Consider the following 26,206-nt stretch of genomic DNA (forward strand, 5'->3'; position numbering starts at 1 on the left):
GAAAAACTTGGGCAGCTTTTACCAGCGCATTGTAGATCGCTCTTAGTTCTAACACATTTATTGGCAACAGTGATTCCTGTGGAGAACAATGGCCCTGAAGATGGAAATCCAACACAACCGCGCCCCATCCCCTAAGGCTGGCATCCATCGTTAGGAGCCTCCAGTCCCATACATAGAACCGCCTGCCTGCAGTGAGATTGTACAGTTGGAGCCACCAAAGAAGTGAAAGTCGCGTTTCTGGAGTCAGTCGAACTAACTGTTGAAGGTGTAGATATAACCCCATCTATTGATGTAACAGATCCAGCTGGAAAAGGTGTGAATGATAACGGCCAAACTCCAGAGTTTCGAAAGCTGCTACCATTTTCCTAAGCAAACGAATGCATAAATGGACTGATAGCAGCCTTGGCTTGAGGACAACTTGGACCAGTTTCTGTATACCCAGAGCTTTGTCTTGAGGCAGAAAAACTTTCTGGACTTTGGTGTCCAGGATTACACAGAGAAACTGGATACGCTGTGACAGCTGAAGGTTGGATTTCCGAAAATTGATTATCCGTGTTCCAGTAACACATTGTATGTTAATAGAGCATGCTCCTGGAGAATGAGATCTGATGGAGCTTTGAGGAGGAGGTCGCCTAGGTATGGTATTGTGACTCCCAATGATCTGATGTGAGCAATCACCACCGACATGACCTTGGTAAACACCCTGGGGGCTGTGGAATGGTAAGGCTCTGAACTGAAAATTATCCTGTTGAATAGTGAACCAGAGAAATGCTTGGTGTGGTTCCCAAATCGGAATGTGGAGATATGCATCCTTGATGTCCAGAGATATCAAATTCATTGGGATCCAGGCTCGAGATCACAGAGTTCAGCGACTCCATCTTGAACCGGTAATAAGACAGAAATTGATTTAAAAAATTCAGATTCAGAATTGGTCGTACAGGACCATCTGATTTTGGTACTACAAATATATTGGAATAGTAACCCTTCTTTCAATGAAGCAGTGGTACCGGCATTAACACAGACGATTCTACTAAGGACTGTATTGCACCCTGAAGGGCCAAACATTTGTTCAGAAGAAGTGGAAGACTTGTCGTAAAATATTACTTTGGCGGCAAAACTTTGAAATGTAACTTGTACCCTTGGGAGATATTGTGAATCCACACATTGTCTGATATCTTGAACCAGGCATCCTGAAAGTTTCGAAGCCACGCTTCCACCTTACTTGGGCCCCAGTGGGAAGATAGGAGACAGTCACGCCACAGTCTTTTCTGCAGGCTTTGGGTCTTGATGACAAGCAGCAACTGGTTGCTTGCCGCGACCTCTAACTCATAAAGATGTAGTTCTTCTGCGTCCTCCAAAAGGCTGAGTGGAACGAAAGGACCGAAAGGAAATTCCAGTATAAGAGCGCTTAGGTGGTGGCAGAAGGGTTGGTAAAAAGGTAGATTTACCACCTGTAGCCTGAGAAATTAACGAGTCTAGTTCTTATCCAAAAAGAATGTCACCTGTAAACGAAAGTGCTTCCGACACGCTTTTTGATTCAGCGTCAACTTGCCATGACCGAAGCCAAAGAACTCTTTTGGCTGCAATAGTTGCTGCTAAGATCCTCGAGTTAACTTGTCTGATATCTCTAGCTGCTTCTCCTAGGTACATAGCAGATTCCTTAATATGTTCCGCTACGATCAATACTTCTTCTTGTAAGTCCTTTATCAATTTAGTAGCCCAATGCTCCACTGCCTTGTTCACCCAGGAACTTACCAAGGTTGTTCTAAGTGAGACACCTGTGGCCAAACAGATGGACTTCAACATGGTGTCCAGCTTCCGGTCAGATGGGTCTTTCAATGAAGTTGCTCCCAGAACAGGTAATGCAGTCTTTTTGGACAACCTGGATAGAGAGGAGTCCACTCTAGGTAACATCTCCCATTTATCAGTCATAGTTAATGGAAATGGATAAATACTTAGGAAACTTTTAGGCATCTGAAACTGCTTGTCCGGGTGTTCCCAAGCCTCAGTCAGCTGATCATCTAGTTTCTTGGAAAAAGGATAAGTGACCGATGAATGCTGCGTTCTACCAAATAAAGCAGTATATGGTGAATCCGCTGTCGTAGTCTCGGAAGTGTTCAAAACTTATCTTATAGCTAAAATAAGAGGTTCAACCCTCTGAGAAGGTTCCTGTGAAACTTCATCTGGGTCAGTAATTTTGCCCAACTCACAATCGTCCTCTTCAGTTTCATCCTGAGAGAGAAGACCTGCCTTCCAGTGTGGTTCTGGAGCAATAGAAAGTACATAATTTTGAGGAATCTCCTTAACAGTCTTTCGTAAAGTAGACACCTCATTATGTAATTGTGAGATGGTTCCTGTGAGCGCTACCGCCCAAGAGGGGAAAGTCAGCGTCTTGGGACAAATTAAATATGCTTCACACAGGGAATCGTCTGTGTGAGGTTTTTTTTTTTTTTTACACACTTCGCACAGATAGTTTTTGTGATGCCTTATTAGCTGGTGCCTTGTCTGCCATTGTGATGGACAGAGTGGAGACACATACAATTCACACTAGCACCCTCAATAACACAGAGAGAGAGAGAGAGAGAGAGAGAGAGAGAAAGAAAGAGAGAGAGAGAGAGAGAGAGAGAGAGAGAGAGAGAGAGAGAGAGATGACTATCAGGATAGAGGGAGGTATAATATTTGTACTACTCCCCTATTCTAACTCCCTCTGCCACCAGCCTGTATTTTATGTGCAGGCTTTCAGGTTTCTGGCAGTCTGAAGGAATGTGCACCTGTCTCTGCTAACTGTGCTGATTCCTGAAGAGAGAAGAAACATTGTTGCTATTCATGAGCTGCCTAGCTGAGGAAGGCGCCTTTTTCTGTGACTGACAGTTTGAAAACCTGCCAACTCCGTCCCCTATGCACAGGAACCCATCTCAACCAGGTCCCTAAAGGCCCGTACACACTGGTTGATATATCGGCCGTTATCTTGAACGGCCGATATATATCGCGGGACCGTCGGCCAGTGTGTACGGCCGATACGTCTGTGAACTCCGTCGTTCACAGACGTAACGCGTCGGTCGCGCAGCACAGGCGACGGCCAATATATCTACCGATATATTGGCGCGTCGCTGTGTGTGTACGGGGCGGTCGGCCGACCGCCCGTACACATGCTGCGGCGGCCGGCGGTGATTGACAGCTGAACTGGGCGGGCATGTGTACACGCCTGCCCAGTTCATGACGCCAGTCCCCGACGGATCGGGCAGTGTGTATGCACAGCACACTACCCGATCCGTCCATAGATATATCTGCAGATCAATTGATGTGCAGATATATCTACTAGTGTGTACCCACCTTAAGCGCCATTTTGAGTGGGTGCTTTACACAATTAAAAACAGCCTTTGAGCACAAGGTGCTCCAGATGCTGTCTGCCTTCTAGTTAAATGCCCTGCGCCTTAGCCTCCAGATCCGCTGCTTACCGCGGATCCGCTCCACTAACCTCCACTGTAAACTCCCTCTGTCCTGCACTGAGTGAGCTAAGCTGCCGCGCTGTGTATTGTCAGCGAGGCAGTGGAGACCACGCAGCGGCTACTCGAGCACAGTGCCCCACACATGGAGGCTCACTCACCCACACTGCCGCGCTGTGTATTGTCAGCACAGCAGTGAAGTGGAGACTCCGTCAGAGAGGAGGAGGATGCGGCTGTCTCAGGAGGAACAGTGCTTCTCAGGTTAAGCACTGTTCTCCTTGCTGTCTCGGGAGGAACAGAGCTTTTCAGTTTAAGCGCCGTTCTACTTGCTGTCTCGGGAGGAACAGTGCCTCTCAGGTTAAGTGCTGTTCTCCTTGTACAGTTTGACGCTGCTAGTGTGCAATCCGGACCCCACTTTTTTCATATAAGTGGTGAAGGGTTCCTGAGACTGAGGTAACTAAATTCCATGAATAAAAAAAAATAAGATTTTACTTACCGATAAATCTATTTCTCGTAGTCCGTAGTGGATGCTGGGACTCCGTCAGGACCATGGGGAATAGCGGCTCCGCAGGAGACAGGGCACAAAATTTAAAAGTTTGACCACTAGGTGGTGTGTACTGGCTCCTCCCCCTATAACCCTCCTCCAAGCCTCAGTTAGGATACTGTGCCCGGACGAGCGTACACAATAAGGAAGGATTTTGAATCCCGGGTAAGACTCATACCAGCCACACCAATCACGCCGTACAACTTGTGATCTGAACCCAGTTAACAGTATGACAAACGTAGGAGCCTCTGAACAGACGGCTCACAACAATAACAACCCGATTTTTTTGTAACAATAACTATGTACAAGTATTGCAGACAATCCGCACTTGGGATGGGCGCCCAGCATCCACTACGGACTACGAGAAATAGATTTATCGGTAAGTAAAATCTTATTTTCTCTGACGTCCTAGTGGATGCTGGGACTCCGTCAGGACCATGGGGATTATACCAAAGCTCCCAAACGGGCGGGAGAGTGCGGATGACTCTGCAGCACCGAATGAGAGAACTCCAGGTCCTCCTTAGCCAGGGTATCAAATTTGTAGAATTTTACAAACGTGTTCTCCCCTGACCACGTAGCTGCTCGGCAGAGTTGTAATGCCGAGACCCCTCGGGCAGCCGCCCAAGATGAGCCCACCTTCCTTGTGGAATGGGCCTTGACAGATTTAGGCTGTGACAGGCCTGCCACAGAATGTGCAAGTTGAATTGTGCTACAAATCCAACGAGCAATCGTCTGCTTAGAAGCAGGAGCACCCAGCTTGTTGGGTGCATACAGTATAAACAGCGAGTCAGATTTTCTGACTCCAGCCGTCCTTGAAATATATATTTTCAATGCTCTGACAACGTCCAGCAACTTGGAATCCTCCAAATCGCTAGTAGCCGCAGGCACCACAATAGGCTGGTTCAGGTGAAACGCTGAAACCACCTTAGGCAGAAAGTGAGGACGCGTCCGCAGTTCTGCCCTGTCCGAATGGAAAATCAGATATGGGCTTTTATACGATAAAGCCGCCAATTCTGACACTCTCCTGGCTGAAGCCAGGGCCAGTAGCATGGTTACTTTCCATGTAAGATATTTCAAATCCACCGATTTGAGTGGCTCAAACCAATGGGATTTGAGAAAATCCAAAACTACATTAAGATCCCACGGTGCCACTGGGGGCACAACCTGGGGCTGTATATGTAGTACTCCTTTTACAAAAGTCTGGACTTCAGGAACTGAAGCCAATTCTTTCTGGAAGAAAATCGACAGGGCCGAAATTTGAACCTTAATGGACCCTAATTTGAGGCCCATAGACAATCCTGTTTGCAGGAAATGTAGGAATCGACCCAGTTGAAATTCCTCCGTCGGGGCCTTCCTGTCCTCACACCACGCAACATATTTTCTCCAAATGCGGTGATAATGTTGTGCAGTCACCTCCTTCCTGGCTTTTACCAGGGTAGGGATGACCTCTTCCGGAATGCCTTTTTCCCTTAGGATTCGGCGTTCAACCGCCATGCCGTCAAACGCAGCCGCGGTAAGTCTTGGAATAGACACGGTCCCTGCTGAAGCAGGTCCCTTCTTAGAGGTAGAGGCCACGGATCTTCCGTGAGCATCTCCTGAAGTTCCGGGTACCAAGTTCTTCTTGGCCAATCCGGAGCCACGAGTATTGTTCTTACTCCCCTTTGCCGTATAATTCTCAGTACTTTTGGTATGAGAGGCAGAGGAGGAAACACATACACTGACTGGTACACCCATGGTGTTACCAGAGCGTCTACAGCTATTGCCTGAGGGTCTCTTGACCTGGCGCAATACCTGTCCAGTTTTTTGTTGAGGCGGGACGCCATCATGTCCACCATTGGTCTTTCCCAATGGACCACAATCATGTGGAAGACTTCTGGATGAAGTCCCCACTCTCCCGGGTGCAGATCGTGTCTGCTGAGGAAATCTGCTTCCCAGTTGTCCACTCCCGGGATGAACACAGCTGACAGTGCTAACACATGATTTTCTGCCCAGCGGAGAATCCTTGCAGCTTCTGCCATTGCCCTCCTGCTTCTTGTGCCGCCCTGTCTGTTTACGTGGGCGACTGCCGTGATGTTGTCCGACTGAATCAACACCGGCTGACCCTGAAGCAGAGGTTTTGCCAGGCTTAGAGCATTGTAGATTGCTCTTAGCTCCAGTATATTTATGTGAAGAGACGTCTCCAGGCTTGACCACACGCCCTGGAAGTTTCTTCCCTGTGTGACCGCTCCCCAGCCTCTCAGGCTGGCATCCGTGGTCACTAGGACCCAGTTCTGTATGCCGAATCTGCGGCCCTCTAACAGATGAGCACTCTGCAACCACCATAGCAGAGACACTCTTGTCCTTGTGGACAATTTTATCCGCTGATGCATCTGCAGATGCGATCCGGACCATTTGTCCAGCAGATCCCACTGAAAAGTTCGTGCATGGAATCTGCCGAATGGAATCGCTTCGTAAGAAGCTACCATTTTTCCCAGGACTCTTGTGCATTGATGCACAGATACTTTTCCTGGTTTTAGGAGGTTCCTGACTAGATCGGATAACTCCCTGGCTTTCTCCTCCGGAAGAAATACCTTTTTCTGAACAGTGTCCAGAATCATCCCTAGGAACAACAGACGTGTCGTCGGGATCAGTTGGGATTTTGGAAAATTCAGAATCCACCCGTGTTGTTGGAGCACTACTTGGGTTAGTGCTACTCCGACTTCCAGCTGTTCTCTGGATCTTGCCCTTATCAGGAGATCGTCCAAGTAAGGGATAATTAAGACGCCTTCTCTTCGAAGAAGGATCATCATTTCGTCCATTACCTTGGTAAAGACCCGGGGTGCCGTGGACAATCCAAACGGCAGCGTCTGAAACTGATAATGACAGTTTTGGACCACTAACCTGAGGTACCCTTGGTGTAGGAGGGGTACCTTGACTATCACCTGCTGAGAATACAGCTTGTGAATGGCCTCCAATACCGTCGCCCTGTCGGAGGGAGACGTTGGCAAAGCAGACTTTAGGAAACGGCGAGGAGGGGACTTCTCGAATTCCAACCTGTAACCCTGAGATACTACCTGCAGGATCCAGGGGTCCACCTGCGAGTGAGCCCACTGTGCGCTGAAATGTTTGAGGCGACCCCCCACCGCCCCTGAGTCTGCTTGTAAGGTCCTAGCGTCATTCTTATAGGAACGAAAGGACTGCGGCTGAAAAGCCTGTGGCTTTTTCTGCTGGGAGGTGACCTGGGGTAAAAAGGTGGATTTTCCGGCCGTTGCCGTGGCCACCAGATCCGATAGACCGACCCCAAATAATTCCTCCCCCTTATACGGCAATACTTCCATATGTCGTTTGGAATCCGCATCACCTGACCACTGGCGCGTCCATAAACTTCTTCTGGCAGATATGGACATCGCACTTACTCTTGATGCCAGAGTGCAAATATCTCTCTGTGCATCTCGCATATAAAGAAATGCATCCTTTAACTGCTCTATAGTCAGTAAAATACTGTCCCTATCCAGGGTATCAATATTTTCAGACAGTGACTCCGACCAAGCCACGCCAGCACTGCACATCCAGGCTGAGGCGATTGCTGGTCTCAGTATAACACCCGTATGTGTGTATATACTTTTTAATGTATTCTCCAGCCTCCTATCAGCTGGATCCTTGAGGGCGGCCGTATCAGGAGACGGTAACGCCACTTGCTTTGATAAGCGTGTGAGCGCCTTATCCACCCTAGGAGGTGTTTCCCAGCGCGCCCTAACCTCTGGCGGGAAAGGGTATAATGCCAATAACTTCTTTGAAATTAGCAGTTTTCTATCTGGGGTAACCCACGCTTCATCACACACTTCATTCAGTTCCTCTGATTCAGGAAAAACTATCGGTAGTTTTTTCACACCCCACATAATACCCCTTTTTGTGGTACTTGCAGTATCAGAGATATGCAAAGCCTCCTTCATTGCCGTGATCATATAACGTGTGGCCCTACTGGAAAATACGTTTGTTTCTTCACCGTCGACACTGGATTCAGTGTCAGTGTCTGGGTCTGTGTCGACCGACTGAGGTAAAGGGCGTTTTACAGCCCCTGACGGTGTCTGAGACGCCTGGACAGGTACTAACTGGTTTGCCGGCTGTCTCATGTCGTCAACCGACTTTTGTAGCGTGCTGACACTATCCCGTAATTCCATAAACAAAGCCATCCATTCTGGTGTCGACTCCCTAGGGGGTGACATCACCATTACAGGCAATTGCTCCGCCTCCACGCCAACATCGTCCTCATACATGTCGACACACACGTACCGACACACAGCAGACACACAGGGAATGCTCTGATAGAAGACAGGACCCCACTAGCCCTTTGGGGAGACAGAGGGAGAGTTTGCCAGCACACACCCAAGCGCTATAAATATATATAGGGACAACCTTAATAAGTGTGTTCCCTTTATAGCAGCTCAAATATTATAAATATCGCCAATAAGTGCCCCCCCTCTCTGTTTTTACCCTGTTTCTGTAGTGCAGTGCAGGGGAGAGTCCTGGGAGCCTTCCTCGCAGCGGAGCTGGGCAGGAAAATGGCGCTGTGTGCTGAGGAGAATAGGCCCCGCCCCCTTTTCGGCGGGCTTCTTCTCCCGGTTTTTTTGGAACCTGGCAGGGGTTAAATACATCCATATAGCCCCAGGGGCTATATGTGATATATTTTAGCCAGAATAGGTATATTACATTGCTGCCCAGGGCGCCCCCCCCAGCGCCCTGCACCCTCAGTGACCGCTGGTGTGAAGTGTGCGGAGAGCAATGGCGCACAGCTGCAGTGCTGTGCGCTACCTCATGAAGACTGAGACGTCTTCTGCCGCCGGTTTCTGGACCTCTTCTCTATTCGGCATCTGCAAGGGGGTCGGCGGCGCGGCTCCGGTGACCCATCCAGGCTGTACCTGTGATCGTCCCTCTGGAGCTAGTGTCCAGTAGCCTAAGAAGCAAATCCATCCTGCACGCAGGTGAGTTCACTTCTTCTCCCCTAAGTCCCTCGTTGCAGTGAGCCTGTTGCCAGCAGGACTCACTGAAAATAAAAAACCTAACAAACTTTTTCTAAGCAGCTCTTTAGGAGAGCCACCTAGATTGCACCCTGCTCGGACGGGCACAAAAACCTAACTGAGGCTTGGAGGAGGGTCATAGGGGGAGGAGCCAGTACACACCACCTAGTGGTCAAACTTTTAAATTTTGTGCCCTGTCTCCTGCGGAGCCGCTATTCCCCATGGTCCTGACGGAGTCCCAGCATCCACTAGGACGTCAGAGAAATAGGATTTTAAATACCTACTGGTAAATCCTTTTCTCGTAGTCCATAAGGGATATTGGGGACAGATTAGTACGATGGGGTATAGACGGGTCCAAAGGAGCCAGTGTACTTTAAATTTCTTCAACTGGGTGTGCCGGCTCCTCCCCTCTGTGCCCCCTCCCACAGGCAGTTATAGGTAAAACAGTGCCCGAAGGAGAAAGGACATACTTGAGAGAAGGAACATAACAAGAAGTGTGGTGAGATTTACACACCAGCACACCATAACATAACCGTGCCAGCAACAGCTGGCAAAAGAAAGCAGCAAGAGCTGAACATGTAACGCCTAACAGAGAACCTGCAGAGTCACCGCACAGAGGCGGGCGGCCAATATCCATTATGGACTACGGGAAAAGGATTTACTGGTAGGTATTTAAAATCCTATTTACTCTAGCATCCATAAGGGATATTGGGGACAAATTAGTATGATGGGGACGTCCCAAAGCTTCCAGAATGGGCGGGAACGTGCGGAGACTGCTCCAGCACAGCCTGCTCAAACTGGGTATCCTCTTTGGCCAGGGTTCCAAACTTGTAGAATTTCACAAAAAGGTGTTCTTCCCCGACCAGGTAGCCACTGGGCATAGTTGCAAGGCCGAGACTCTATGGGCAGCCGCCCAGGAAGAGCCCAATGACCTTGTAGAGTGGGCCTTCAGAGACTGAGTAACAGGTAAGGTTGCCAACACATAGGCCTGTTGGACAGTAAGCCTAATCCAGCGAACAATGGTCTGCTTTGAAGCAGGACAACCCTTTTTCTGCGCATCATAAAGCACAAATAAGGAATCCGTCTTCCTGACCCGAGCAGTGCACCTGACAGAGCTTCAAAGCATGCACAACATCCAAAGACTCCAAAGGAACCGCAGCCTCAGAACAGGACGGAACCACAATAGGTTGATTCAGGTGGAATGCGGAGACAACCTTCGCAGGAACTGCTGTCTAGTCTGGAGCTCCACTCTGTCCTCATAAAAGACCAAGTGGGGACTTTTACATGATAAGGCCCCCAATTCTGAGACGTGTCTAGCACATGCCAGGGCCAATAACATCACTGTCTTCCATGTGAGGTACTTGTCTTCTACAGTCATCAGAGGCTCAAACCAGGAGACTGTCGAAATTTCAACACTACATCCAAAGCCTGGGGTGCCGTAAACAGCACAAAGGGAGGTTGTATGTGGAGTACCCCTTGTAAGAAGGTCTGAACTTCTAGCAACACAGCCAATTTCTTCTGAAAGAAAATTGAGAGAGCTGAAATCTAGACCTTAATGGAACCCAGACGTAAGCCCTTATCCACACCAGCCTGCAGGAAACGTCCCAAGTGAAATTCTGCAGGTGGACACGTGCACTCCTCGCACCAAGAGACATATCTCCTCCGGATATGATAGTGTTTCGACATCACAGGTTTTCTGGCTTGCACCATAGTGGCAACGACTTTTTTGGAAAGACCTTTGTGAGCTAGGATGTTCCGCTCAATTTCCATGCTGTCAAACAAAGCTGCCGTAAGTCCGGGAAGACGAACGGCCCTTGCTGAAGAAGATCCTCTCTTAGCAGCAGAGGCCAAGGGTCTTCTATGGACATGTCCAGAAGAGCTGCGTACCACGCCCTTCGGGGCCAATCCGGCGCAATCAGGATTGCTTGTACTCTGTGATGCCTGATCTGCTGGAGCACCCTTGGGATCAACAGAATCAGAAGGAAAAGGTAGACCAGCCGGTAAGGCCAAGGCGATGTCAGCGCACCCACTGCACTCACCTGAGGGTCTCTGGTTCGAGAGCAGTAGCAGCGAAGTTTCTTATTGAGGCGAGACGCCATCATGTTGATCTGCGGGTATCCCCACCTGTCGACAATCCGTTGAAACACCTGAGGATGTAATCCACACTTCCCCAGGTGGAGGTCGTGGCGACTCTGGAAGACCGCTTCCCAGTTGTCCACTCCTGGAATGAAAATTGCGGACAGCGCTCTTGCATTTCTTTCCACCCAGAGAAGTATTTTTGTCACTTCTCGCATGCAGACCCTGATTTGTGTCCCTCCCTGTCGATTGATGTATGCCACTGCCGTGGCGTTGTCCGACTGAACCTGGATCGCCTGATCCCTGAGTAGAGGGGAGGCCTGAATCAGAGCATTGTGGATAGCCCGAAGTTCCAGAATGTTGATCGAAAGTAGAGCCTCTTGGGCAGACCACCTGTCCTGGAACTGCGCCCCCTGGGTGACAGCTCCCCATCCTCTCATGCTTGCATCCGTCGCGATGAGGATCCAATCCTGAATCGTCAACCTTCCAGCAGGTTGGAAGACTGTAACCATCACAGGAGTGAAATCCTGACTTGGGATGACAGCTGAAGCATCCGCTGCATCTGAAGATGTGAACCGGACCACTTGTTCAGGATGACCAATTGGAAGGGTCTGGCATGGAACCTTCCGAACTGTATCACCTCGTACGAGGCTACCATTTTTCCCAACAAGTTTATGCAAAGATGACTGGAAACTTGCGCAGGTCGGAGAACCATGCGAACCATCTCTTAAGGAGGAACACTCTCTGAGCTACAGTATCCAGTATCATACACAGAAAAAGGAGCCTTTGAGACGGTTCCAGTTGAGACTTCTGTAGATTGAGGATCCACCCGTAGTGAGACAGAATTTGAATAGTGCAATCTATATGGAGCAGTAGAACCTCCCTGGAACTTGCTTTTATCAGGAGATCGTCCAGGTAAGGGACAATGTTGACCCCATGGACTCTGAGCTGGAACATGATTTCCTCCATCACCTTCGTGAACACCCTCGGAGCTGTCGAGGCAGAGCATCCGCCCAAGGCGGGTTAACTACAGCAGGGATGGGGAACCTTCGGCCCTCCAGTTGTTGTTGAACTACACATCCCAGCATGCCCTGCAACAGTTTTAGCATGGTCAAATAGCAAAACTGTAGCAAGGCATGCTGGTATGTGTAGTTCAACAACAGCTGGAGGGCTGAAGGTTCCCCATCCCTGAACTACAGGGACAATATGTGGCTGCAATGGCACAGGAGGTCCCACAGGGGGCATAAGCCGCGTTGCGTCGTCAGCAAAAGCAGCCCAAGGTGTGTCTTGATTTGCCACAGGTGCTGTAGACCGACTGGAAGGTGCAGGGCACGCAGTACCTGAACCATCAGCTGAAACCTTTTCCTCAGTGAAATCCGTTGCGCCAGCACTGCATGATGCAGGAGTGTCTTCGGATTTCCTGCCCTGAGTAGCATACATTATTGGGAATGTAGCCTTAAGGCGCAACAGCCAGACAAACAATACCTACAAAAAAAAACCCCTGTGTTATGTGAGAGCAAATGCAAAGCACAAAACAGAGGATTTAAGTGTGTGAGGTGACAAACACACAGTGAAAAATACAAAACAGTATATCCTGTGGAACACTATTTTAAATGAGACCCTGACGCACTTAACCCCCCAGGGTACAGAATATAGTGATAGCAATACGTGTGATACACAGAATAGAATCCACACAGCAGCTATAGGCACATACAGTCACAGGTACAATTCAGAAATTATTACATATAAACAATAAGACTGCACTGGACTAGTAAATCTACATATAGATATGTATGTATACAGATATAACAATGCACAGTAAACACTGGATGTATATCACAGAATACTTGTACTAAATATTCATATAGCAGTACACTTGTTCTTAACTAACCCTGTCTAAAATGACATGTAGAATACTTAAGTGTCCGTAAAAACACAGCGCTGACAAGACAGGCGGTTTTACAGAGGAGACAGTGCCCAGCAGTCCCAGAGATCAAAGCTATGTAATGGTGCCAAAATCTCTTCAGGGAGTGAGGGAGAGAGATGCAGCTCCAGGGTGGGAACACCAGCAGTAGATGGCGCCCGGAGCAGGGGGAGGGGCTACAGGTCAGCTCTTTATTATCCCCTCTGCTGGACTTCACCACCGGGTACAATGGAGCCTATATTAAGCGCTTTTCAGGGCTGCTTTGCGCAGTCCCCCGTTAGTCACCTGCACTACAGGCACCAACTTACAAACTGAGCTCCAGTGCGGGAGCCGGGGCAATAGAGGAGGCGGTGCAGTGCATCCTGGGAACAGTCAAAGCTTTAGCCCAGTGGTTCCCAAACTGTGTGCCGTGGCACCCTGGGGTGCCGCGGGACACTTGCAGGGGTGCCTCGGGTTGGTGGTCCAGAACCAATTCAAAATATTTATTATCCATGTAATAGGAAAAACTAGTACTTGTGGCTGCCAGTCATAAAATATGTGTACAAACAGAACAAATCTTGTCCCTCACCACATAACTGAACCTAAGTATGACATATAAACATAATTTACTTAATTTCATATTTTTTATAAATTTCCCAATTAGAAACTTTTGGACTAGGGGTGCCGTGATAAAAATTCTGATAATCTAGGGCGCCATGATTCAAAAAAGTTTGGGAACCACTGCTTTAGCCTGTTGGTGCCTCGGATCAAGATCTAACTCTACACCCCGATGTTATTCCCTGTGGAATATCAGTGCACCCCGCTGCAGAAAGCACGTTTTTGCGCACCTGTATTAGACAGAGGGGGATGGGAAATATTAGCCCTGGCAGCTAGATCTGCTACTGCTTTTTGCAGTTCTTGTGCTTTGTTGGCATTTGCAGTGAGCTGAGATGACATATCAGACATCATAGTTTTGACCGCCCCCAGCCAGGTGGGCTCCTGACTCTCCCCCCCACATTGTCCTCAGCATTTTGTGAGGACTGACTACACTGCTCACATGATATGGAACCAGATCTAAGAGGGTAGAATCTGGCATTACATACACTGCATAACTTTTGTTTTACCATAATGAAAACACACAAAACACAACACAGACTGATAGCAATGCAAGCATGCCATATTGCATGTGAGAGGAGACGCAGAGGAAGAGAGGACACCAGCACACCCAACGCTGCAGAGCCCCAGTGAGGCTGTCAGCGTTTTTTTACATAACAGTGAGAACTGCTTACAATTAGCGGCTGTCCCCCTAATCAACACCCTGTACCAGTGATCCAGCGTGCGACAGTCTGAGGGAGCTGTGAGGCTGCTGCTGCTTATGCAGAGGAAGGCGCCAAAATGCCGCTGAGCTACAATGGCGCCGGAGCTACATACATACATACACACACACATATATATATATATATATATATATATATATATCTCTCTATCTACCTAAATCTATATATATCATCGCTGGCCAGTCTCACGCAGGGGCTATATAGCAGGTTCCGCCCAGATGGGACCCGTATGCGTCACCCGCGCTTCTGCCGCACCAAGAACAGGGGACACCCCTAGCGGGATCCCCGATGTGTACTCACCACTGACAATCACCTTCAGGCAGAGTTAGGGGTGTGTGGCGTGCTGCAGTTGCGACAGCCCAGGTGCAGTGCCCTGCTGTACAAACAACCCCTCAGGACGGTGGTCCTGCAGCAGGGCAGTGGCTCTGCACCTCGCGAGGCCGGTGACCGTCCCCTCCCCTAACTCAGGTATGCTGTTGCCCAAAGAGCATACCGAAATAAACTAAAGTTTAAAATAAAATGAAGAAAAAAAACCTCTGGAGCTAGCAGAGTGTGCATCCTCTCTTGAGGGCACTTTTTTCCAAATTGCCTGTGGTAGGTGGCACAGAGGGGAGGAGCCAGCACACCAAGTGGAAGAAATTGAAAGTGCACTGGCTCCTTTGGACCCCGTCTATACCCCAACGTACTAATGTGTCCCCAATATCCTTTATGGATGCTAGAGGTGGAAAAAAAATGTGTGTGTGTATATATATATATATATATATATATATATATATATACACACACACACAAACTGAAAAGGTTGACAATTTATTGGGGCTTGTTATGGTCTTTAATCTGATCAATGCTTCTTTTTTTTCATAATTAGGTTTCCTCAACGTAATAGAGAGAAGGTCCTTCAGGTGTAGTCTCTGCCGACACAGTCTAGCGCCTTTGATAATGCTGCAGCCATAGCAGAGCCTTTGATAATGCTGCAGCCATAGCAGTGAAACGCGTTAGGCGCTACACCGTATCAGCTGGGGCTACACCTAATGGACCTTCTGTCTATTTGGCACTGGATTCCCCTTCATTTTGTGACTTCACCGTGGTCATATGGGAACCTTCTATTTGTGCTGTAGATTTCCTCGCTAATTTGGATCTCAAAAGTACTCTCAAGGAATTTATAAATGTATTACTTTAAAGCTGGACATTCTGCAGCATTTAAAGGGACATTAACCATATTCAAATCTATCCGCTTGCCATAACAAGAGGACTGTTTATATACATGTTTGAATAATGCCATATCTGCTGACAGATTTCAATTTTAAAGCTTTTTATATGTGTTGCTATGTTATTGTTATTTGTGGTCTTAAACATTCAATTTATGTAAATAATTAATGTACAGCATGTTATAGACCTAAGGACACTTCTGCACAGTTGTCATACTGCTATATTCCTTATTTGTGGAGACTGACTCCTTTATTACAGCTGCCTTGGTAGAAACATACTGTAGCACCCAACTGTTTTTTATATTTATTTATATATTACCCTGCACAAACTGATCTACAGTATTTGGACTGTGTAACATTCTTCTTTATAATAAAAGTAATGCACTGTTTTGATTAAACCAACAAAAAAATACCTTTACGTAAGGAGGTGCAAAAGAGGAGAGAATCCATTTCATATCTTGTTCACTTGGATTTTCAATGTCCAGAAAGGTCTCTAAAGAATGAAAGCGTAGAAACAAAATAAACCCCAAATGAACACTGAAATTGTTGGTCGATATTATTTCTGAAAGATCATATAAAGGTTATAGCATGTACATATATTTTATATGTAGTATATGTATACCTCTACAGATCTATCTACAGTACATATACAAGGATGATTCAATAAGTAAGGTAACAAGATCTCTCACGTTTGTATATTCCATCTTAATTTCTCGCCAGAGCAGATCACTGCTTCCCCTCACGGCCGTTACACTGCGCCTCATATCAGTCATACTGTCCCAACATTAGTTGTAAAATGGCAGTGCTCGCGGAACAATGGTCAAACACTGAGCTGCATAGTGTGATCAGATTTCTGCATCTCAAGGACAAATAAGCAGCTGAAATTCATCGGCAACTTGTCGAGGTGTACGATAATAACGTCATGTCACGGAAACAGGTATGGGTTTGGGGCAGCGCCTTTTATAACAGCAGGACAGACGTTTAAGATAAGCAGCGATCCATCTGGCCAAGCACGTCCACCACATATGACAATTGGTGCCGCACTGAAGGTCTGATTCAGGGGGATAGACTCATCAGCAATATCACTAACTAAACATTTTAGTGGGTACTGTGCACATCATTCATGAGCAACTGGGTTAAAAGGAAAAAGTGTTCACGTTGGGTCCTGAAGCAACTCACAAAACCAATAGGATGCCTCTTGTGCACTTGACACGGTACCATGAGGCAGGAGTGCAGTTCCCGCAGCGTGCTGTTACAGGCAATGAAATGTGGGTGCAGTATGTGACCATGAAGACGAAGCAAGCATCCATGATACAGAAACACACATTGTCCTCACCTTCGAAAAAAATTCAAAACAACTCCATCAGCAAAGAATGTCATGCACGATAACGCCAGGCTACACTTGGCAAACCGTACACTACTACCATTAGGAGGTAATGGACCATACACCCTACAGCTCTGACCTGGCACAGAGTGATTTTCATCTCTTTGGACCATTGAAGAAGCACCTGGGTGGAAGGCAATTCGCAAAACAGACTGTGAAGTTCAGCAACTCATCATGTGCTGGCTTCAGGCGCTAAACACTTATTTCTGCTATACCGGGATAGATGACTTAGTGTACTGGTGGAACAAATGCTTAGAAAAGTATGCTGACTATGTGGAAAATTAATCTATACCAAGACCATACTATTGATTATACATATATTTACGAGTTGATTAAACTTACGCAATGAGAGGTCCTGTGCCAAAAGTCATGGGATAGCAGTATGTAAAAGGTAATGGTAGGTGGTGCCAGAGTAATGTGACTTCTTGGAAATGGGCAGACCTGCATCAGTTGATATCTGACATCTTGCGAGTCAGTTTGAACATCGCACTATGCTGTTTATGGCAAGGCAACGTGAATTAACGGAGTTCGAACACAGCATGATAGTGGGTGCCCAATGGGTGGTATATTCCATTTCCGAAGTAGTGTGGACATTCAACATTCCTTGATCTATGGTGTCACTTGTATGCCGGGAATACCTCATGGAAGGCATTACCACCCACTATGGACAGCGTAGTGGGAGACCACGGGTGTTTATTGATCATGACCAGCGATGCCTGGCCAGAATTGTCCTCGGTAACAAACAAGCAACACTGGTAAAAATCCCATCCAACACACAAGATACTAGACGCATATCCAGCAGGTCAGTACAGTGTTTAGCTTCAATGGGATAAGGGAGCAGAAGACCCACCAGAGTGCCCCTGTTAACACTACAACACTTCACCTGGGCTTGTGATGTCGCATATTGAATATTGGAGGACTGGCAACATGTGGCTTGGCCCAATGAGTCACAGATTCAGGCACTGTGCAGGCTGGTGGTGGTTCCATAATGGTGTGGTGTGTTTACGTGTCATGGGCTGGGTCTCCTGGTTCACCTGAACATATCATTGACCAGTAACTGCTACAAAGCACTGCTTGGTGACCATCTTCAGCCCTGCATGGACCTCATGTACCCCCACAACGATAAAATATTCCAGCAGGATAATGCACCATGTCATCGGTTCCAAGTTGTCCAGAATTAGCTTGAGGAGCATTCTGGAAAGTTACGACAAATTGGGTCGATACCATGTGAGCTCAACATGTACCCAATCAAGCATTTATGGGACGTGGTGGAAACTACCTCTCACCCCATAATAACTCAAGAAACTTTGTGGACACCCATACTTGAAAGAGGAGAGTCTGCTTATTCAAGTTACGTAGCTATTGCCTAGTTATCCTATATATATTATACACTGAAGTGCCAAAAGTCTTGGCATAAGTGTCTAGTATTGTGTAGGACCTCCTGTAGCCCAGCGAAGTGAAGTGGCATTGATTCCACAAGTGAATGGAAGACCTCTGGGGAGATGCACCCATGCCGTCTAGATAGCTTCCCACAGCTTCCTGATGTTTGTAGGTGCCTGATCGAGGGTAAAAATGGACCTGTCTTTCTACCATTTGCAGAAAACATACATTTTCCATAGTGCAGAGTAACACTGGCCATTGATCATCAGATAGCAAGTAGTAAGGGGACCCATAATTTGAAAAAGGGAGGCCGCCCTCAATCTAAAATTGGTTCTAGGTTGAGGGAGAGCATTAGCCACATATTTTTGCTTAACTTACATCATTGCTTCATCAGAAAATACCCCTTCCTCAAAAACCATTAACTACTTCAGCATCATAGGAACAACCCAATTCAATATAATTAACTCCTTTACATTACTTTAATAATCCCATTAATTAGTTCCAAAACCAAGTCATTCTGTTAATGTGCATTAATCCCGTAATTGCCTCCCTCAGACTCATTGAAAAAAAAAAAAAACTTTATCTTAATTAACCCAAATAAAACATTAACCCTTTACCAAGTTTGTCTTATATTAACTACTTTAGATATAGAGCTTTATCATTCTTTGTGAGATGGATAACTTCTGCTTCCCTGCTGGGCCCCCTTCCCCCACCGGCATACGAAGCACCTACCCTGCGCCTTCATAACTGTGCCCTTGGGTGTTCTGTCTGTGGTCATACTGGGAAGCAGACTCCATCTGGATGGACAAATCAGTCCGTGTCCAATCTGCCAAAAAAACAGCTTTCCCAGCGTAGCTTTTGTGGCCATATTCATTGGAGGCTGCTGAGCTTTCAGATTTCTTTACTGTGTCTCAGGAACTGTGCTGAATTCAGCATCGGTAAGGCGAAAAGCAAACAGGATCACATTTCCCTCTTATGTTTTTTTTTTTTTGCACTGCAGATTCTGCAATGCCACCTGCCTTGCAAGGTTAACTTGGCTTTTGTCTCCTTTGTTGTGTGACTCGCCAATGTAGGGAGTCACTGCTGGAGGTCTTTCTTGTAGGTCTCCATGTCTGGTTGTTCCAGAGGCTTAATTTGTCCGGTGTCCAGGTCTTCATTCTGTACAGTTGTCACCACGTTGCAGATGACCTGGGATATGTTTCGCCTGTTCCGGGTCTGGCTATTGCCGCAAGATGTGGTATTTATCTCTTCTTCCTTAATGCAGTGCAGATCCCATGTCATGAATCAGTTATATTATATAAGATGGATTGTCTACTTGTGCATTCAGGTGCTCGCAAGAGGTTGGCAGGCAATTTAGCTATGGGTGGCCATTTTATTTTGAGCCTACTTTAATACGAACATAAGTTTCGGATGTAGCTCCTATGGCTCCTTTTCAGCCTGCGGTTTGCCATTTCTGTTCAGTGTAAACTTCCTAGGCAATTTTGTATGGTGCTGTGGTCAACCTGTTGGTTTAGGCAGCCGCTGATCCACCCTTCATGTTTTACAACTTTTGCTGATGCACTAGTTAACAGTATATTATTATTATTATCCTTTATTTATATGGCGCCACAAGGGTTCCGCAGCGCCCAATTACAGAGTACATAAACAAATAATCAAGCAGGAAAACAGCAACTTACAGTTGACAACATAGGACAAGTACAGAGTAAATAAACATAGCTACATCAGCAGATGACACTGGAATAAGTATCAGGTGGCAGAAGACTGCTGGATTTGGTGCAGTTGAATATTATTAAAGTAAGAAAAGGATAAGCACATGAGGGAAAAGGGCCCTGCTCATGAGAGCTTACATTCTAAAGGGGAGGGTAGACAGACAGGGGTGAGACAGATGGGGTACATAGAGAGCGTGGAACAGAGGTTTAGGATGAGATTTGGCTGGGTTTGGTGAAGAAGTGGGTCCTGAGAGTCCGTTTGAAGTTTTGTAGAGATGTGGAGAGTCTGAGGGGGAGAGGTAGGGAATTCCAGAGAAGTGGTGCAGCACGTGAAAAATCTTGGAGGTAGGAGTGGGAGTAAGTAATCCGTAGGCAGGAGAGTCGACGTGCATTAGCAGAGCGAAGAGGACGGGTGGGAGTGTAAAGGGAGATAAGGTCAGAGATGTAGATGGGAGAGGAGTGGGTGAGGGCTTTGTAAGCAAGTGTGAGAAGCTTGAAATGGATTCTGAAAGGGAAGGGGAGCCAGTGAAGGTCTAGTAAGAGAGGAGAGGTTGACGTAGTGCGTTTGGTGAGGAAGATGAGCCGGGCAGCAGCATTGAGTATAGATTGGAGTGGAGAGAGGTATTTGTCAGGAATGCCAGTTAGGAGGAGATTACAGTAGTCCAGTCTGGAGATGAACAGTGAGTGGATAAGAGTCTTTGTAGCATCCTGGGTCAGAAAGGGTCTGATCCTGGAAATATTTTTTAGATGAAAACGGCAGGTTTGTGAGAGGTGCTGAATGTGTGGTTTGAAGGAGAGGGAGGAGTCAAGGATTACTTCAAGACAGCACACTTGGGGGCTAGAGGAGATAGTAGTGCCATCAATAGATAATGAGATTGTAGGAGGTGAGGTTATGCGGGAGGGAGGGAAGATGATCAGCTCGGTCTTAGACATGTTAAGTTTAAGAAAGTGCTGGGACATCCAGGAAGAGGTAGCAGAGAGACAGTTGGAGATATGAGTGAGGAGAGCAGGGGAGAGGTCTGGAGAGGAAAGATAGATTTGAGTGTCATCAGAATAGAGATGATATTGGAAACCAAAAGAACTAATGAGCTTACCTAGTGAGGACGTGTAGAGAGAGAAGAGTAGAGGACCAAGGACAGAACCTTGGGGTACCCCTATATCAGTGTCCCCAGCTCGGATGATGGAGAAAAGAAATTTTTTGGTACTTACTGTTAAATCCATTTCTCAGTGTCCACCTAGGGGACACTGTTCCCACCTCTTCTTTCACTCTGTTTATTTTACACTACTTGTTGGGGACTGGTTTCTGATTTGAGAGTTTCATTCAGATTCTTGGTGGGCGTTTTGTTAGAATAAACTAAAAGCTAGGAGGGTGGAGGGGTGTGGAGAGTGACGAGACAGCAGGAAACATGTCTTTTGTTTTTGTTTTGAAGAAGTAGTGCCTACTTCATGACAATGCTCCCATTACCCCAAGGTATATCAATGACCCCCACATGGATTTCGAGAAATGGATTTAACCAAGTACTAAAAATCCTTTTTTTTTTCTCTCCATATAATGGCATTAAAGTATTCATAATAATGTTTTGAAAAAAAAATCTCACTGCCAAAAAAGTATTAACTTAAATATTTAAATAATACCTGAACTTTCTCCAGCTGTGGTTTTAGAAAATACTAAGGTGTTTTTTTTTATTTCAATCTTAGCGGAGGGAGATTTTGGTAGAGGTTTAGCCACATGAACTGGTGTTTCCTGGCGAAGCGAGAAAGCAGGCAGGGACTTTGGTTTTCCTTCATCTGCAGATACGCTTGTTGCAGTTAAGTCACTTATCTGAACTTTAACAATCTATTGGAGAGTAAAGAACATAATACATATGAAATTCAGACTGTACAACAGCTACATACAAGTGAAAATATACATACTACAAACGATTTAATTAGCAAAAATATGTGCAGTAGAGTGCTGCAGCAGTCAGAGAATAGCGTGGTCACTGCTGTCAGAGTGCTTTATGAGCTCCTCAGCTGTGTCATCACCTACACAAGGAATAAATGTCTTGAGTATGACACTATACGAATACAGAATTATATTACCTCAGTGTCATCGTATTTTTTTATTTATTAAATACTTACAGCATTAAGAAATAATTGGAACACATGAACACTAACTAAAAAATTACCTTTTGCCCATTTTCACAATGCACATAAATCTGTCCATGCCATGGAAGCAATGTCTGCTTTGTAGATAGAGATGGATTTGGACTGACAAGGATTATTATATGACTCCTGCAGAAGACGACCTAGATTAGCATTTATTGCATGATTTTATACATAAAAACAGTAAAAAAGGCAGTGTGACACTTACTGTGGCTCAATACTTCCATGCTGTGGTGTAATAGCAAGACAATGAGCAGGCCAGGACAGATCAAACTGTAACACACTTGAACAATTGTTCACAATTTGTATTTGGCCTGTTCCTGCCAAGCCACCTATGAAAGAAGGGAATCATTTTTATTTTTAGAGAGACTGGGGTTTTTAATAATCAGAATAAAGTTTCTACCATCACAACACACAGAATTGCTAATTGCTAAACAGGGAAAGACCATGCCTTTAGAGTTCCACTAGCCCTTCTGCAATGAACTGCTATCAGCACTGTAGACCAGTTATAGTATGTAAATAGCAGGAAAAACCATAGCATTACACCTCTGGTGCAATTTGCAGAGTCCACTGCCAGTTACGCAATACCTCTCCATATAGAGATCACTAAACTCTTCTTCTGTACACTAGAGCAGGATGTACCTGAATCAAAGAAGGTTCTACTTTAGGTGCAAACTTGGGAGTAACAGAAGATATTTAACATAAACACAAGTAATCAATTTTTTTAACACTTTGAAGATGCAGCTACAGTAAGCGCAAATGAGATATTGGCCCAAATGTATTAAGCCATGTAACAGGCTGTGTTTGAAAAATTACAGCTAGGAGCTGGTTGGCTGGTCATTTATCTCTCTTTATCAGTCTCCACTTCATCACTTTTTAAGGCTTAACACATTTGGGCCAATGTTACTTAGTGTGTATGTATCACACAATGTCACAGAATTAAGGGGCAGGCAATACTGCACAGCAATAAATGTAATTTACAATACCAGAGTTGTTTGGCAATAGGAAGCCCTATCTTTTTTATATAAAGTAAGAGAATCTATATCTGTGAGAATAGCACTGTCTGACTGTAGTGGAAAAGAAGGGATACATGTCTACATTCTGTACTGCAAGTTCTTTTGTGTGAAGTCTCGCAGTACTTTAAAGTGCATATTGTGCAATATTTTAATGAATAGCCCTCCTGATTTCCTAGCAACTCAACTAGAAACAGTAGGGTAGCGATGACTTAATAAGATAGCAGGACAGTCTGGAAGGCTGTTAGTGGCCATAAGCAAAGTACTGGAGGCAGTCACATGCTGTCAAATGAGTGACTTTTGCAACATTTATAAATTATGTGAAAATAATTGCTAAATATAAGCAATGTGTGCAGTATTTTGGGGGGACATTAAAATGTTTCTGCGGTGACACTTAAGTGTGTAAATAGGCGTTTGTATAAAGTTTAAGAGAGAAAGAAAAAACTTCATTATTTTTTTTTTTTGTAGCATGCACGTGGGAATTAACAACCCTTTTCCTATCAATACATCACCCAACACATACATAGCCCATATTTCTGCTTTTTAGAAAACAGTACATGAAAAATCTGTACTGGCCAGAATTTAGTATTTAAAAATCTCTAAATACATTATTAATTAACAGTTTCTTAAATAGCACAGCAAATTCCATTGGGCTTTACAATTGGATAGATTAGTATTCATTGGGAGGGGCAGTGCCCTAGGGGTACTGCACTGTGTCCCACCATTTTACCTTAAAATAAGGAATTTTCCCTACTCTGGGAGGTGCAAGCTAAATGCGCATTTACTCCCTTTAAGCCTACATTAACTTAATGCAGATTTCTAATTGAATAGCAAGGCCCACAGTAAGCCCTTTCGCCCAATTCAAAATTAATCTGCCCCACAGAGATACTGGTTGTGCCATTAACAAATGCTCATCAAGGCTTCAAACACTTCCATGTATGCATTAGTCATACCGCTTTCAGATTGCAAATGCTGGATCCCACCCGGGAAGAGAAACGTGTCCTTACTGGGTGGGATCCGGCATTTGCTCTGCTTTGCTGGCTTTCCGACCCGGCAATATACCGGGTTGTTTGCCATAGCAGCAGGAAGGCGCAGCAGCAGCAGCAGGGGCGGGGGTGGAGGCGGCACTGGGAGATGAGCTCATCTCCTGCGCCGCCTCTCCCTATGCTGTGAATGGGAGCCATGTCGCATCGACACGGCTCCCATTAACACTGCGCCTGACCCGGTATTCAATCTGGTAATAACCCTTCTTTATACCGGGTTGAATTACCGGGTCAGGCGACCCGCTAATTCGGGCAAAGTGCTTTCACATCGCACACTGATCCGTGTCGACACGGCAATGTGTTTTCCAAATTCGATGGTAATGTTTAGACGTAACGCCCTTCCTAGCCTGAATTAGGGTAGGAATGACCTTTTTCGGAATGCCCTTCCGTGCTAAGATCTGGCGTTCAACATCCATGCTGTCAAACGTAGCTGCGATAAGTCTTGATAAGAGAACGGCCCCTGTTGAAGAAGGTCCTCGCGAAGAGGAAGAGGCCTCGGATCCTCTAGGAGTAACTCCTGAAGATCCGCGTACCAAGCCCTCCTTGGCCAGTCCGGAGCAATGAGGATCGCCTGAACTCTTGTTCTTTTTATTACTGTAGCTTGAGAATCCTGGGGATGAGTGGAAGTTGAGGGAACACATACACTGACTGGAACACCCACGGAGTTACCAGTGCGGCCACCGCCACTGCCTGTGAGAGTCTCTCGACCTGGAGCAGTACCTGCTAAGCTTCTTGTTGAGGCGAGAGGCCGTCATGTTTACCCGAGGTACGCCCCATCGGCTTCTCAACTCTGCGAACACCTACGAGTGGAGGCCCCATTCTCCTGGATGGAGATCGTTGTCTGCTGAGAAAGTCCGCTTCCCAGTTGTTCACTCCCGGAATGAAGATTGCTGATAGCGCCACCGCGTGCTTTTCTGCCCAGAGGAGGATTCTTGTTACCTCTGACATTGCCGCTCTGCTCTTCGTTCAGCCCTGTCAGTTTATGTAGGACACTGCGTCACATTGTCTGACTGAACCTGAATGGCCTGATCTTGCAGAAGATGTGCCGCTTGTAGAAGGCTGTTGTATATGGCCCTTAGTTCCAATGTTTATCGGAAGGATGGATTCCAGACTTGACCACTTTCCCTGGAAATTTTCCCCTTGGGTGACTGCTCCACAATCTCTGAGACTTGCATCCGTGGTTAGAAGGATCCAATTCTGAATTCCGAACCTGCGGCCCTCGAGTAGGTAAGAAGTTGGCAGCCACCATAGGAGTGAAATTCTGGCTTTCGGCGACAGGCATATCCGCTGGTGCATGTGAAGATGTGATCCCGACCATTTGTCTAGGAGATTCAGTTTTAAATTTTGCGGTCCGAAAGGACTGCAGTGTGAACGTAGGATAAGATTTCCTAGTCGGTGGAGCTGCTGAGGGGAGAAAAGTTGACTTACCCGCAGTTGCCGTGGAAATCCACGAATCCAATGCATCCCCAAACAGAGCCGGACCTGTGAAGGGTAAGTTCTCTAAACTTTTCTTAGATTCTGCATCCGCAGTCCATTGGCGTAGCCAGAGTCCTCTGCGTACTGAGACCGCCATGGAAGTAGCCCTTGCATGCTGCATTCCGAGGTCTTTCATGGCCTCCACCATGAACCCAGCAGAATCCTGTGACGCAAAAACAAATCAATGTCACACCTATCCATAGTATCCAAGTCCTCTAGTAATGTGCCTGACCACTTTACTATGGCTTTAGAAATCCACGCACAAGCAATAGTGGGCCTTAAAGCCACGCCTGTAGCAGTGTATAAAGATTTGAGCGTAGTCTCAATCTTGCGGTCAGCCGACTCTTTTAGGGCGGTTGAACCAGGGACATGTAAAACCACCTTTTTAGACAACCTAGATACAGAAGCGTCTACTATAGGTGAGTTTTCCCATTTCTTTCTATCCTCTTCAGGGAAAGCAAAAGCAATGAGAATTCTTTTAGGTACCTGGAATTTATTCTCTGGGATTTCCCAGGATTTTTCAAATCTAGAGTTTAGCTCTTTAG

The 26,206-nt window shown here is 46.3% G+C and overlaps 1 protein-coding gene across 3 annotated transcripts in view; it reads right to left on the reverse strand.

Annotated features, from left to right (window-relative positions):
• Window positions 1–26,206, reverse strand: part of CEP192 (centrosomal protein 192) — a 639,877-nt gene that overhangs the window by 42,480 nt on the left and 571,191 nt on the right. For all 3 annotated transcript variants that reach the window (XM_063923418.1, XM_063923417.1, XM_063923415.1), the window contains 4 exons: window positions 22,338–22,461; window positions 22,153–22,258; window positions 21,620–21,821; window positions 15,925–16,004 (listed from right to left, as the gene is read on the reverse strand). In XM_063923418.1, the coding sequence (XP_063779488.1) occupies window positions 15,925–16,004; window positions 21,620–21,821; window positions 22,153–22,258; window positions 22,338–22,461 (512 nt within the window). The remainder of the gene's footprint in view (window positions 1–15,924; window positions 16,005–21,619; window positions 21,822–22,152; window positions 22,259–22,337; window positions 22,462–26,206) is intronic.

The sequence above is a fragment of the Pseudophryne corroboree genome, chromosome 5, assembly GCF_028390025.1.
Source record: "Pseudophryne corroboree isolate aPseCor3 chromosome 5, aPseCor3.hap2, whole genome shotgun sequence".
Taxonomy (NCBI): Eukaryota; Metazoa; Chordata; class Amphibia; order Anura; family Myobatrachidae; genus Pseudophryne; species Pseudophryne corroboree.